Below are 14,211 nucleotides of genomic sequence, written 5' to 3'. Positions count from 1 at the left end.
ATTGGTTTGAGCGCATGCAAAAGTGTATTGATCATAGTGGAGAATACTTCGAAAAACAATAAAACCATTTTTGATGATAAATATTTGCACTTTCATAATCAGGCCAGAAATATAAATAGCAGCCTACGTACGTTCCAATAAGCTCGAAGTCGCAGAAAAATATTCGCCGACGAAATCAACAACATGAATTGCAGGAAGAACGCGACGACGACGAATAAGGATCGTGAATGTGTGTGCTCTTTGTTAGATAATGGGAAAACTCAACGAGAAATAGCGGATACTATGGGGATAAAACGCACCACCACCCACCAAATCGTAAAGAATTACGAAACAAACGGACGAATTTACAAAAAGAGAATGGCACCTCCAAGTAGTTCAAAAGTAACTGAAGAAATATGCGAAAAGATAAGAGAGTGGCTTGGTGAAGATTGCAGTCTAACGCTCTTGCAGTTGAAAAATAGGATTAGTGCGGAATTTGCGCTAGATGTTGGAATATCAACGATAGATAGGGCCATCAAGGGATTTAATTTCAGTTTTAAAAGAACGTCTATTGTACCAGAAAGCCGAAATTGTTCGACCACTATAGCTAAGCGGAAGGAATACACACTGCAATTTTGAAATATTTTAAGTGAATCCAACCCTGAGGCAAACATTATATTTATTGACGAGGTAGGATTTAATGTTTCCATGCGATCTGGATACGGACGCTCCATGGTGGGTACACCATGAGTGAGATCGAGGAATATTTCCATTTATTGCGCAATCAACAAAAACGCAATATTGAGCTACGCATCGCAAAGATTTCCGTCCAATACCGTGACATTTGTAACTGTCATAGAAAAATTATTTAATGATCTACGCGAGAAAAATATCACGCAGTGAGTTAGTAATAGAAATGAAAAAGGAAGAGAAATATTTGCGAGCAGTGCTGAAGCTTGTAGCACAGTAAAACTATTACGCCGTTTAGGAATAGCTTTTAGAGAACATGAAAGTGAACAAAGCGGCCGAAAGAAAATTACATGTCATGTTTAGAGTATTTGGGGAGATACGATGAATTTTGAAAATAACATTTAGAAAAATATGGTCACCAAGGTCGTGAAAATGTAAACTGCTTGTCTCATCACATTTGCGAAGAATTTTTAGAAATCATAAGTAAAAACATTGAGAACAAAATAGTTGAAGAGGTAAAATTAGCTACATACTACAGTATCATAATAGATTCTACTCCGGATATAGCTCACAGAGATCAACTTACTTTCATATTAAGGTATGTTGCATCGAGTGGAAAAGTACTAGAACGTTTTTTAGGATTTATTCCAATTAACAGTCATAATGCCTATCTCGAAAAATAAGTTTTAAATAAACTAAATACATTAGGATTAAATATTTCTAATTGTCGAGCCCAATCATTTGATAATGCGTGCAACATGCATGGCTAATACTCAGGATTACAAGCTCGCATTAAGCAACATAGTGGAAGTGCAGTTTTTATCCCCTGTGCTAATCATTCCTTAAATCTAGTAGCCAATTTCGCGACCGAAAATTGTAAAACGCTGCAAACTATTTCAGATTTTTCCAAAAATTGTATTTTTTTCCTCTTCAACCCACCGAAGGAATAGCAATACGGCCAGGCCGTTCTTTATGAATAAAAAAAAACCCACCGATGGAAAACTTTAGGTGAGTGCGTAAAAAATAATGAAACACCAGTGTTTTTGAAACGATGCTCAGTTACCAGATGGTCTGCCAGAGCAGATGCAGTTTTGGCATTAAAATTGCCGTCAATCTTCCTCCTCGTTCTCTTGTTTATTTTAATGTAGATGAATTCTTAGATGAAACACCCCCTTCTGTTTTATTTATTCCTCTGTTACACACTTTTTTGATTAATTAATCATAGTTTAATAACATGTAGCTTTATTTTCTTTTTTATGGTATATTGGTGGTGGTAGCATTGTGGTGATGGAAGAAAAAACAAAATCGTTTGCACATAGGAGACAGTGCGGAAGGCAGCAGGACAATCTAAGAGGGATGCAACGAGAAACCCAGAATTAGAGGAAAGCTACACGACGACGTACGCCTACGCATGGAATGAAGCGGTTTTCCACGTTCCGGCTGGGATCATATCAGGTCGAGGAGGATTTAGTGGGCATGGCATCGATCGTAACTCTTGTATCGAGTGATTGCGATCGATGAATCCCACACTACCCTTGGATGGTTGGTTGGTTTTCGGGAGTCTTTTGAAGATTTCCCTCCTCGTAAAAAAAAAAATAAAAAAAAACATTTTATAAACACAAAAAAACCTGTACTTCATGTATCTAATTCTATCTTTTTTATCGACAGGGGCAGTACAGCAGTACAATGGCAGTGGATTCACCTCGTGCATCGCTCGTCGTTTTAGATGCTCAACCACGCTGTATGGAAGCTGTACACTTTTCAGCTACGTGATCATACGAATTAAGATAATATGGCATTCCAGAACCACCGGATGCCTATCTCGCCAACTAAGGAGTAAGAATGTACATTTGAATTTAAACAAATTTTGTGTGTGATAAATTAGTCTTATAAATTTATCGTATTTACAGGATACAACATTGACGCTTCATGCAACCAGCTTCTTTCCAGCGATCTTTGCATGTTTGGAAGATAGATAAACGTATGACGTAAAAGTAAGTATTAAGCATTTCAGTGTTTATTTAATGTTAAAAAGTCCAAGATTTATGGCTTTGCCGTTATATATCAGTTCATTGAAAGTTCACTATCGCAGTTCATTATCGCAGTTCATAACTTAATACTATCCTTAAATTAGTCATACGGCCTGGCCGTCCTAATTGAAATAAGAAAAAAATCCTTAATTAAGTACCTTATCGTACTCTTCGAATATTTAACAAACTTACTGACTACTTATTTTACGCTTATGGCAACTAGACTTATTTAAAAACTTATTCTTATATACATTATCGCTATGATGTAAAATTAATTGCATCCAATTCTTTAAATCTATATCACTGCAGTTCCCGCCTAATTCCTTAATCACTAGTAGTGTATGAATATATTTACAAAGCGCTATTTTAATCCCTTTTTTACCCCTTCCTGTCCATGAAAACTTAACTAGCATTGAGGGTCCTATAATTAACTTAAAACTATCACACGTGCGTTGCTTATTGTCGCCAGTTGTTACTTTAGATTTCATCCACTGCACAAACTCTTCCCGTACTGATCTGTTTTCTAATTTGTTTTCTAGAGAATTCAGCTCTTCGGACGTCTGTACAGCGCGGAACGTTGGTCCTTGGTTCGATGGGATCAGGTTGATGTTATGTGGCTGGCTGAGGTTTGTGGTGTCCGGTGGCTGGCTGAAATTTGCGGTATCCTGTGGCTGGTTGATGTTGGGGTTATTCGGTGGCTGGCTGAGGTTGGCGATTTGGAAAACTAATTGTTGGACCATTGTGGTCAGATAGTCCACCTTATCGTTAAGGGCGTCATTCTGCATCTTCAGCACCGTAAAAATTTTCCGCAAGGTCCGATACTGTTTATCGGTTTCGGATGGTGGACGCAAATTGTTGTTGGTGTCGTTTTGCCGGTTATTCATCTAAAATTAGTTAGTGTAATGTTATACACATTTTAGCATCAAGCAGTCTTACTGAAAATAATTTAATCTTACCTTTAATTTGTTGTTGCTTTCAAATATATATATATATATATATATATATATATATATATATATATATATATATATATATATATATATATTTTTAATCCAACAAATTTGCAGCACTTTTGCACTTGAACATTGATTGATTGAATAAAAAAAAATTTCAAATTTCTTTGATTTTCAATTTTGACAATTGTTTTGAAAGGCCAGGCGAAAGAATTCTTTGAAAGTTATGATATTTTTAAGAAAAATTTAAAAATTCGATAAATAATTTAATTTTCATTTTAAAGGCTCCCGAAAATGGGTACATGCCGAAAGATGATGTTTGACAGCACAAAACTGTGTGATTTTGTATGCAATGACAGCGTGGTCTACTAGATTAAGCATGAAAACTGCAACATCTGACAACAAAATTGTCGAGACGGGCAGCACAAAATTACATTTTTAACCACTTTGCGGCCACAAAATTAGCAAAATAAGAGTAGCAAATTGTTTAAAATTCAATTTTCTAATCATTTCAGACGTTTAACCATCTGGTCTATCAAAAAAGTTTGCCAAACTAAAATTTGCCAAACAAAATAGAGGTGGTCTATCAAACAAGTTTGTCAAACAGATTTTGAGCTGTCAAATTTGAAGCATCCCCCCCTAGGCAAACAAGTGCTTGAAATCGCATGCAATCCTCTATTTTTGTGCCACTTGCGTCGGCCCATATAAAAAATAGGGGATTCGTTGTATGAAATTAGGGCACAAATAGGGGCTTCAGGTACAGGCTTTTGCGGCTGTGTGGGTGAGCTTTGACAGTCCAGCGGTATGTATGTATTGGTGAGATACGGTAGGTAGGTATGCATGTAGTGGTAATAAATGGTTTCCCAATGTGCAATTCAACCACGCCTGCTAATAAATACTATTGCCGCTATGTTCTGGCCTACAGGCGAAGTGAGATAAAAAACGTGCACATACGCATATACACGGTACGCTGTCGATCCCAATTAGCCCTTTCTCCCTCTACCTAACTAACGATCATCCTGCTAAAGCGAGAATGCACGTTGGGATCGCGCATCGATACACACTAACACATTCAAAGACACCATGTGTACACACGTGTGTACACAGCGTACGAGCGCCTGCACGATCCTAGGGGCGTGACGCGGGTCGATGTGGAATCCATGTGGAACGCATCGGGATTGCTCGCAGCGTACGGGCGCATGCACGATCCTGGCGGATGAATATGGAAGCTTTCGAGTCCATGTGGAATCCTGTCGGAATCCATATGGAATCCTCACGGCGTCCATGTGGAAAGCAACGCTAGTCCTCGCAGTGTACGGGCGCTTGCACGATCCTTGCGGGTGAATGTTTAATGCCGGTGAATGAGTCCATGTGGAAAGCAACGCGTCCGCATCGTACGGGTGAATGATGAATCCTTATGGGTCAATGTGGAAAGCTACAAGACCGCTCGCAGCGGACGGTGTTTTGGTCGCGATGGTCGTAGCGTAGCGTGCAAAAGCGCGTTCAGTTTTCTTCATTTATTTGTATTAAAATTATTATTTATTTACAAACTACCGATTACAATATGTTGACCACACTTTGGGCTAATAGTTGCAAGATTTTCCCGTGAGATATTTAGATAAAATAATACTAAAATACAATGACAAAAACGAGGTATTTTTCGTTACAATTCTATGCCTTGCTTTAGCTATTTCCTCGCGGCCGCCCGTAACGGCTTTGGTTTTTAGCGAATAACTAAAAAAGTTGAAGAGCTAGACAAAAATGATGTTTTACAAAGTTGTAAAGAATAACATTTCGTATCTTTTAAAGATTTTTGCAGATTTTTATACAATTGATTAACCATGTTATTTTGATTAAATATATCGGGGATTGCTTTAGCGTCACAAATTTAATTTGTAAATACTTTCAAACATACGATGTAGATAAAAGTGTAAAGGACAGCGTTGACCTACTTATGAACAACTGTTATGAAAAATTTAGGACTTCTGAACAGCTTTTAAATTGATCGTTCACTGCCTGTAGTCCCATCGTTCGACACCTAATCGACGCATCCTTTTACATTCATATTCTTTACCTATGTACCCGAACGCATAACTGGTACGCGAGTCGGTGTTTAGCCGGTAAGCATTTCTTGACCAAGCAATGCTTTGTGGTATGACTCAGTTATCATCAGAGGTATTCGGTTTCCCCTAGTCGGACCTACATAATATCCTGTGTTCATTACCTGCCTACAAGAACCAGTAACACCTTCCGCATGTATAGGCGCGTAGCGACAACGAACAGTGCTAGTTACCTGTCGTCTGCCTGAACGCTCATGGGGAAAAAATAGCACGTGTAGCAGCTACCTCGTATTTCTGTGTGTTTAAAGAAATTTTCCATAAAACCACACCTTAAGGGTAGTTAAAAAGGTCCAAACAGCGTTTAATATTTTTTATCGGAACGGCCGTATGGTAGGAAACAAACCTGTCATGCAATATTTTTCCCCAAAAATATCTAAAAGCACGAAAGAATTATTTTTTGCATCATACGTGCAGTGAAATCCATTCCCATTCAGCTTTATTTATATACGGTACACAACGTACCCCCTCAACGACTGGTCGGATGGCGCAAATGTAAGCATGACTTTCTTCTACACCAATTTCTAATCCAATGTTCTCTATCATTTCAGCAAAAGCTCCAAGGAAATTGTATGGGGAAAAAAGATTCTCTCACGCTCTCACGAGAGAGTGAATTTGAGGAACCCCCCTGGCGTTTTTATTTTCTGGAATTCATTCATTTTTTTGCTAAAATCCGGCGTAGCTCCACACGCTATGAACGCTCGCGGGCGACTGAAGCGGGCGTGGCTACGCGGGGCTTTATATACCAACCCGGTTTGAGTGTGTGCGTGTGGTCGCTAAATGTCTTCCTCCGGGACTCCGCGGTGGATTCCGAACAGACCCGTTAGGGACCATGAGAACAAAAGAAACTCGACCGCATGAACTCGCTTTTGCATGACTGGGATCCATGTGGAACGCATCAGGATTGCTCGCAGCGTACGGGCGCATGCACGATCCTGGCGGATGAATATGGAAGCTTTCGAGTCCATGTGGAATCCTGTCGGAATCCATATGGAATCCTCACGGCGTCCATGTGGAAAGCAACGCTAGCCCTCGCAGTGTACGGGCGCTTGCACGATCCTTGCGGGTGAATGTTTAATGCCGGTGAATGAGTCCATGTGGAAAGCAACGCGTCCGCATCGTACGGGTGAATGATGAATCCTTATGGGTCAATGTGGAAAGCTGCAAGACCGCTCGCAGTGGACGGTGTTTTGGTCGCGATGGTCGTAGCGTAGCGTGCAAAAGCGCGTTCAGTTTTCTTCATTTATTTGTATTAAAATTATTATTTATTTACAAACCACCGATTACAATATGTTGGCCACACTTTGGGCTAATAGTTGCAAGATTTTCCCGTGTGGTATTTAGATAAAATAATACTAAAATTCAATGACAAAAACAAGGTATTTTTCGCTACAATTATATGCCTTGTTTTAGCTATTTCCTCGTGGCCGCCCGTAACGTACTGGCTTTGGTTTTTATCGAATAACTAAAAAAGTTGAAGAGCTAGACGAAAATGATGTTCTACAAAGTTGTAAAGAATAACATTTCGTATCTTTTAAAGATTTTTGCAGATTTTTAAACAGTTAATTAACCATGTTATTTTGATTTAATATGTCGGAGATTGCTTCAGCGTCACAAATTTAATTTTTAAATTCTTTCAAACATACGATTTGGATAAAGATGTAAAGGACAGTGTTAAACTACTTATGAACAACTGTTATGAAAAATTTAGGGCTTCTGAAAAGCTTTTAAATTGATCGTTCACTGCCTGTAGTCCCATCGTGCGACACCTAATCGACGCATCCTGTTACATTCATATTCTTTACCTATGTACCCGAACGCATAACTGGTACGCGAGTCGGTGTTTAGCCGGTAAGCATTTCTTGGCCAAGCAATGGTTTGTGGTATGACTCAATTCTTGTCAGAGGTATTCGGTTTCCCCTAGTCGCACCTACATAGTATCCTGTGTTCATTACCTGCCTACAAGAACCAGTAACACCTTCCGCATGCATAGGCGCGTAGCGACAACGAACATTGTTAGGTACCTGTCGTCTGTCTGAACGCTCATGGGGAAAAAATAGCACGTGTAGCAGCTACCTCGTATTTCTGTGTGTTTATAGAAATCCATAAAACCACACTTTAAGGGTAGTTAAAAGAGACCAAACAGCGGTCTAATATTTTTATCGGAACGGCCGTATGGTAGGAAACAAACCTGTTATGCAATATTTTTCCCCAAAAATATCTAAAAGCACGAAAGAATTATTTTTTGCATCATACGTGCAGTGAAATCCATTCCCGTTCAGCTTCATTTATATACGGTACACAACGTACCCCCTCAACGGCTGGTCGGATGGCGCAAATGTAAGCATGACTTTCTTCTACACCAATTTCTAATCCAATGTTCTCTATCATTTCAGCAAAAGCTCCAAGGAAGTTGTATGGGGAAAAAAGATTCTCTCACGCTCTCACGAGAGAGTAAATTAGAGGAACCCCCCTGGCGTTTTTATTTTCTGGAATTCATTCATTTTTTTGCTAAAATCCGGCGTAGGTCCACACGCTACGAACGCTCGCGGGCGACTGAAGCGGGCGTGGCTACGCGGGGCTTTATATACCAACCCGGTTTGAGTGTGTGCGTGTGGTCGCTAAATGTCTTCCTCCGGGACTCCGCGGTGGATTCCGAATGGACTCGTTAAGGACCATGAGAACAAAAGAAACTCGCCCGCATGAACTCGCTTTTGCATGACTGGGATTCCACTGTTCCACGTACTATCGCACGATGATCCTACATTGCCTTTTCCGGGGATACATGGTTCTTGCTGTTACACAAAGTTTTTATTGGGTTTAGTCGGTTTATGGTTTTTGTTTATGACCAAAATATGCGCTTTTCACACACTGTGCCGATGGCACTGAACTGAATTTGATTTGTCAAATTGTAGCACACACAACGTAGGAAATAAAGGCGATTAGACGCGTGTCCTAGCTACAGATCCAGAAGTGTTTTTTTATTAACCGCATAGTTCTTTTAAAAGACATTTTTACAACCATTAATTTCCTCAAACACATCACAACTATAATACGGTCTACGGTATCATCAAGAGGTACCAGCAAACCAGTGAAATTGAGGCAACAAAAAGAACGCCACCAAACGCACGAAAATTAAACGAACAACAGATTGCCAGCACCAGAGAGTGGATTGACAACTGCTCTTTATCGCTTAAACAGTTGGTGGCAAGGCTACGAGAGCATCACGATGTAACAGTCTGTACTACTACTGTAGCTCGTGCTATAAAAGGATTCAACTATTCTTTTAAAATAGTACATAAAGTACCCACTTGGCAGAAATCGCATGAGAGGGGGGAAATTTCTTCATTCTCGCTACCCCTGACCCTCACTTTCGAGCGATCGTGCGACAAACTCTCACTCCACCACCCTACCTCACTCACACACGCTCCTATATTCTATGTAAACCCTCACCGCAACCTGCGTCACCAACCCACCCCACACCTGAACGGTCCCATACTCGAAGTGTTAGACAATTTTGGTTCCACACTTTGAAGCCTGTCGAGGAGTGTGGCACTATATTGTTTTTAGCTGTCTCCATTCTTTCACTGCAAAATTGCTTTTGCCCTGTCTTTGGCGTATTCATATGAGTTTGGCCTTTGCTGGAGGCGGAGGTGTGTGCGCAAGCGTTATCGTGTTTTGTGAAGTGATTCTTTGCTCCGGTAAGTAATGTGAAAACTAGGGATTGTGATTATAATCACAATCTTGGTCACCAATCACCAATTGGTCTTGTGAAATGCTCGGTTGGTGTTTAATTCGTTTCTGTTGGCTTTGAGTTGAAATCATTTGGAAGTGTGTTTTCGTTGGTTTAAATTTTGGTTATAGTTTGATTACGTTATCACTTAGTAATATTATTCTTTATTTTTTAACTAGTGATAATAACTATAACTTGCTTAGGTGTGTAGATTCTAGTTTAAGATCCACATCAACAGTTCTTTGAAGCAATTAGTTACGTATGATATTTTAAGGATAGTGTTTTTCTTGATTATTTAGCGTGTTAGTTAGCTTATAAGTTCGGTAGTAAGTTAGTTTATTTAGGTAGTTTAGTAAGTTGTTATTTTTTGCTTTTCATACGTGTTTCAAGAACTTTTTTTTACTTTTCATCATGCCTGTTCCGTGTGCTGTTTCAATGTGTTGTAACAATCGACACAATGTGAAAAGACATGCATTGGAAATTTCCTTCCACATTTTTCCAAAACATGACCCTGCTCGACGAGCATGGGTTCAATTTTGTAATCGGGGGGAAAATTGGAAACCTTCGGAAAGAGATGTAGTGTGCTCAACACACTTTCAAAAAAGTGATTTTCAAATCCCACAGAATGTATTTATAAGAGGAAAAGTAATTGGAAGAATTCTTCTTCCAAATGGTAAGTTTTTAAAATTTTCTCCTAATCAACAAACGACAATTGTTAGAAATACCCTTCATCTTTGATCTTGTTTTTAATTTCAGCGATTCCAACAATTCGATCTGTTTTACAAACACCATTACATAATGAGGAAATAGATCATTCGGAAAACACTGTTGCTTTTTCCTCTGAAGCATTATTGATAAGAAATGCTTCAAATATACCAAACATCACCAACCAAACAATCATATCTGAGCACCACAAGCTACAAGTGGCTAATAATAGACTTAAAAAATCTTTAAATCATGTGGCTTCCGAAAATTATTATCTAAAACAAAAAATTAAAAACTTAGAAAAAGAATTAACCCTTTTAAAATCTTGCCTCCTAAAATTAAGCCTAATCTTGCATCCCAGCGAACGAGTTTATTCCCAAGATGAAAAACGCCTTAAAAAGTTCTATTTTTTCCAACCAAATAGACCTAATAATGGAAGAAAAAAAAACGCGTAAGGCGGAATAAGGAAGAAATAAGCAGCGCTCTTACGCTGAGATACTTTTCAAAAAAAGCGTATGAGTATATGATGAAAGATATGAATTATCCTTTACCATCGATATCAACTTTGCAAAAATATGCAAGAAAAATAAACTTGCATGAAGGTATTTTGGAAGATGTTCTAGTTTTTATGGGAAATTTTGCAAGCTCTTCAAATGCTCGGGATGTTGAGTGTATATTAAGTTTCGATGAGATGAAAATTCAATATACAATGGAATATAATCACGCAACAGATGAGGTTATTGGGCCCCATAACTACATACAGGTAGTTATGGCTAGAGGCTTATTTAAAAATTGGAAGCAGCTCATTTTTATTGGTTTCGACCAGAAAATGACAAAACATATTTTAAATATCTTAATATGTAAATTACACGATAAGAAGATAAATGTGGTTGGAATTGCGAGTGCCAACTGCTCCACTAATATTAGTTGTTGGAAAGAGCTTGGGGCTCAAGATTATAACAAGCCATACTTCGAGCACCCTATTACAAAGTCTAATATTTATGTGTTTCCAGACGCGCCACATTTACTGAAACTTTTGCGAAATTGGTTTGTAGACCATGGATTTCTTTATAAAGGTAATAATTGTTGGTAATAAGCAACGTTTAAGGTTTGACTCCTCCTGCGGTTCGACACATCTGTGTATCAAACGTTTAGTTTGGCATCGCTGCCCACGCCTATACAATAACTCCGCGTTTTGAACTTTGTAACTGTATCCTTTCAGCAACTGTGTAATAAAGAACTATAGTGAACTATAATCGAACGTGTCTTTCGCATTCATTTACTTAACAAAAATATCACAGCTCAACCTTTGCGCGATTTAGTTGACGGTAGATTAGATTCAGAATTAACGCCTCTATTTAAGATAAATTTTGGACATTTGGTGCTGTCGAATCAAGAACGCCAAAATGTGCGTCGAGCAGCAGAGCTTTTGCCTCAAACGACAGCTGTATCATTACAACGATATCTGCCAACTGAAAAAGAGTTGGCTAATATGATCGAAATCATCGACTTATGGTTCAGTGTGTCCAATTCACACAATCCCAATGCCAAATTGCATTATAAAAGATCATACACTGGCAGCGAAAACCAAATAAAAGCTCTTGATGACATGTTTGAATTTATTTCGAACATGCTAGTGGTTGGTAAAAATAACATGCAAATTTTCATTTTTTCATTTCCGCGTCAGCAGCATCCGCTCGTACGCCTTGCCCGGGTTATTCAGCAACAGAATCGGGCGGAAAGAAGAAGCGAGCCCTGGTGGCTTGCCCGGCTTGGGGACAAGGGCCAGTTTCTGTTTCTTCTACTCACCCGAGAACCGCTCGTTGTCCAAGTATTCCTGGAACAACTCCCTGAAGACCTCCGGATGCTTCCAAATGGCGGCCGTCAAAGCGGCGTTCGGCACACCATACAGTCCTGGAGCCTTCCGCGGGTTCAATGAGCTCGCGATGTCCAGTAGCTCCTGCGTAGAAACGGCCCGAACTGGTTCCTCCTGCCCCCTCTCCAGGACTTGGCTTGGCGACGATGGCCAGTCAACTGGAGGATGCTGGGGGACAGAGTGGAAACGACGCCCTCTAGCACCCATGGATCGCGCTCCGTCGCTGTCCAGCTTCCACGGAGGCGGCTAAGCACGTTACGGAACCAATGTCCCGTCTCGTCGTCCGCGAGGCTCTGCAGCATTTCGTCGAAGTGCTTCTTCTTGCTGATGGTGATGGCTGTCTCCAGGGCGGTCCGCACCTGGAGGAGGTCGCTGGTTGCGGCGATCTGCTCTTCCTCTTCGATTGCGGCTTCAAAGCGGTCCTTAGCGAGGCGGCAGTCCTCACACAGGGCCTCGCTCGCTGGCGTCCACCAATAAGCAGGTCGTCCCGAGTGGCCTTGCGAAGGGAACACTCGCGCCATGGTTCCGTCGCAGGCTTCCGTCAGGACCCTCTCCAAGCTTTCGGCGCTTGTAACCCGCTCTGCGAACGAAGCTACATCGAGCGCCACGTCGAAAAGCCGGGCGTCGAACTGACGGGTACGCCATCTCGTGCCGCTTTCTCGTGTAGAAGCACCCTCCTGTCGACGACGATCTGCCGCTGGCCGCTGGAGAAACTCCCCCACAGCAAACCGAATGTACACGTGGTCGCTGTACGAGTATCGGCTCATGATCCTCCACCGATGCTCTGGAAAGGTGTTAGCTCCGGCGATGCTGCGACTGGCAAAGGCAACGTCCACCACGCTCGGGCGAGCCACTCCGTTGCCCAGGAAGGTTGGGGCGGTGCCGGTGTTTAACACCTCCAGCCCCAAGCTGTAGACGAGCTGGACCACAGCCTCTCCCTTTGCATTAGTGCGGCCACTCCCCCAAGCACTGTGCCACGCATTGAGGTCCCCCGCAATGACGACGCGCGAGTGACCTCTCGCTATCACATCGATGCGCTGCATAACCTCCACGAACTCAGGGACGCCCGCTGAAGGCGACACGTAGCTGCATATGAACAGGGCGCCATTGATCCGGGCAGCCGCGATACCAGACTGCGTCACGGAGACCACTTGCTGAACCGGATACGATTCGCTGCTGGCTATGATGGCCACCTTCCCGTCCCTGTCGCCTACCCAGTTCCCGTTGTTCCTGGGGACACTGTGCAGCTCCACCATTAGACAGACGTCCGCCCGCCTCATCCGCATCGTGTTGAGCGCTAGATCTTGCGCGCTCCTGCTGCGATTGACGTTGATCTGCAGTACGTCCATTTAGATCGAAGGTTGTCCACCACAGGCTGCGGCACCGATACGGTGGGCGCCGCCGCACAGCATGCACTTGACGTCGTTCGTGTACCTTGACCTCCTGTCCTTGACGAGTTCCGCTTCTGCTCGTCGGAGGCGCACGCGGGCCCGCTTCGTCATATCTCGGCGCTTCCAAAGGTTCACGGTGGCCACCGAGGACTGCTTCCCCAGAGTGGTCGTGATCGCCTTTTTGATCGTCTCTTCGTCGATCATGTTATCGATCCCAGTCAGGACGACCTCGGCCATCTCTGTCCTGACGGTTGCCGATCCACTCTCCCCGATGACCTCCTGGATGAGGTCCTTCAGCGCCACGCTATCGACGTCGCGAAACAAAGGCAGCAGGAGGTGGTACTTTGGCGTTCTTCTACCAACCCCAATTTGCCGCTGGAAATCGGCAATCAGCGGGCTGGTCCGGAGCTTCACGTACATGTCCTTGTAGGACACTCCTGGGGCGGACACAACGACGATTTCATCCGGGCGTTTTCGTCGCGGGCACCGCTTCTCCTGCTGTTGGATGTTCATCCGCTGCTGCTGCTGCCCATTTCGCTGGTGTGGCCGCTGCTGATGCTGCTGGTGTGCTGGTTGCTGCTGGGCTGGCCGCTGGAGCAGATTCACGCCATTCTGCTTGTTCCTTCGCGGATTGCCGCGAACGACTTCCTGGCTCGTCGAGTACCGCCGAGGATGCCGACTCCGCCACGCCCTGACGCTGAGCACGCCCGCTCTGCTGCACCGTCGGCCATTGCTGC

General features: G+C 42.4%; 1 protein-coding gene across 7 annotated transcripts in view; it reads right to left on the bottom strand.

Annotated features, from left to right (window-relative positions):
- LOC125769083 (uncharacterized) overlaps nt 1-13,532 on the bottom strand; it is a 447,410-nt gene extending 433,878 nt beyond the window's left edge. For 6 of the 7 annotated variants that reach the window (XM_049437520.1, XM_049437539.1, XM_049437566.1 and 3 more), the window contains exon 1: nt 7,961-13,532. In XM_049437520.1, coding sequence (XP_049293477.1) covers nt 12,140-13,432 — 1,293 coding nt within the window. In that variant the 5' untranslated portion in view covers nt 13,433-13,532 and the 3' untranslated portion in view covers nt 7,961-12,139. The remainder of the gene's footprint in view (nt 1-7,960) is intronic. The other variant, XM_049437575.1, reaches the window with a different exon arrangement.
- Nucleotides 13,533-14,211: the final 679 nt, after the last annotated feature.

This window comes from Anopheles funestus, chromosome X (genome assembly GCF_943734845.2).
Source record: "Anopheles funestus chromosome X, idAnoFuneDA-416_04, whole genome shotgun sequence".
Classification (NCBI taxonomy): Eukaryota; Metazoa; Arthropoda; class Insecta; order Diptera; family Culicidae; genus Anopheles; species Anopheles funestus.
Note: the sequence above shows the minus strand (reverse complement) of the source record. Positions and strands in the feature narration are given on the sequence as shown.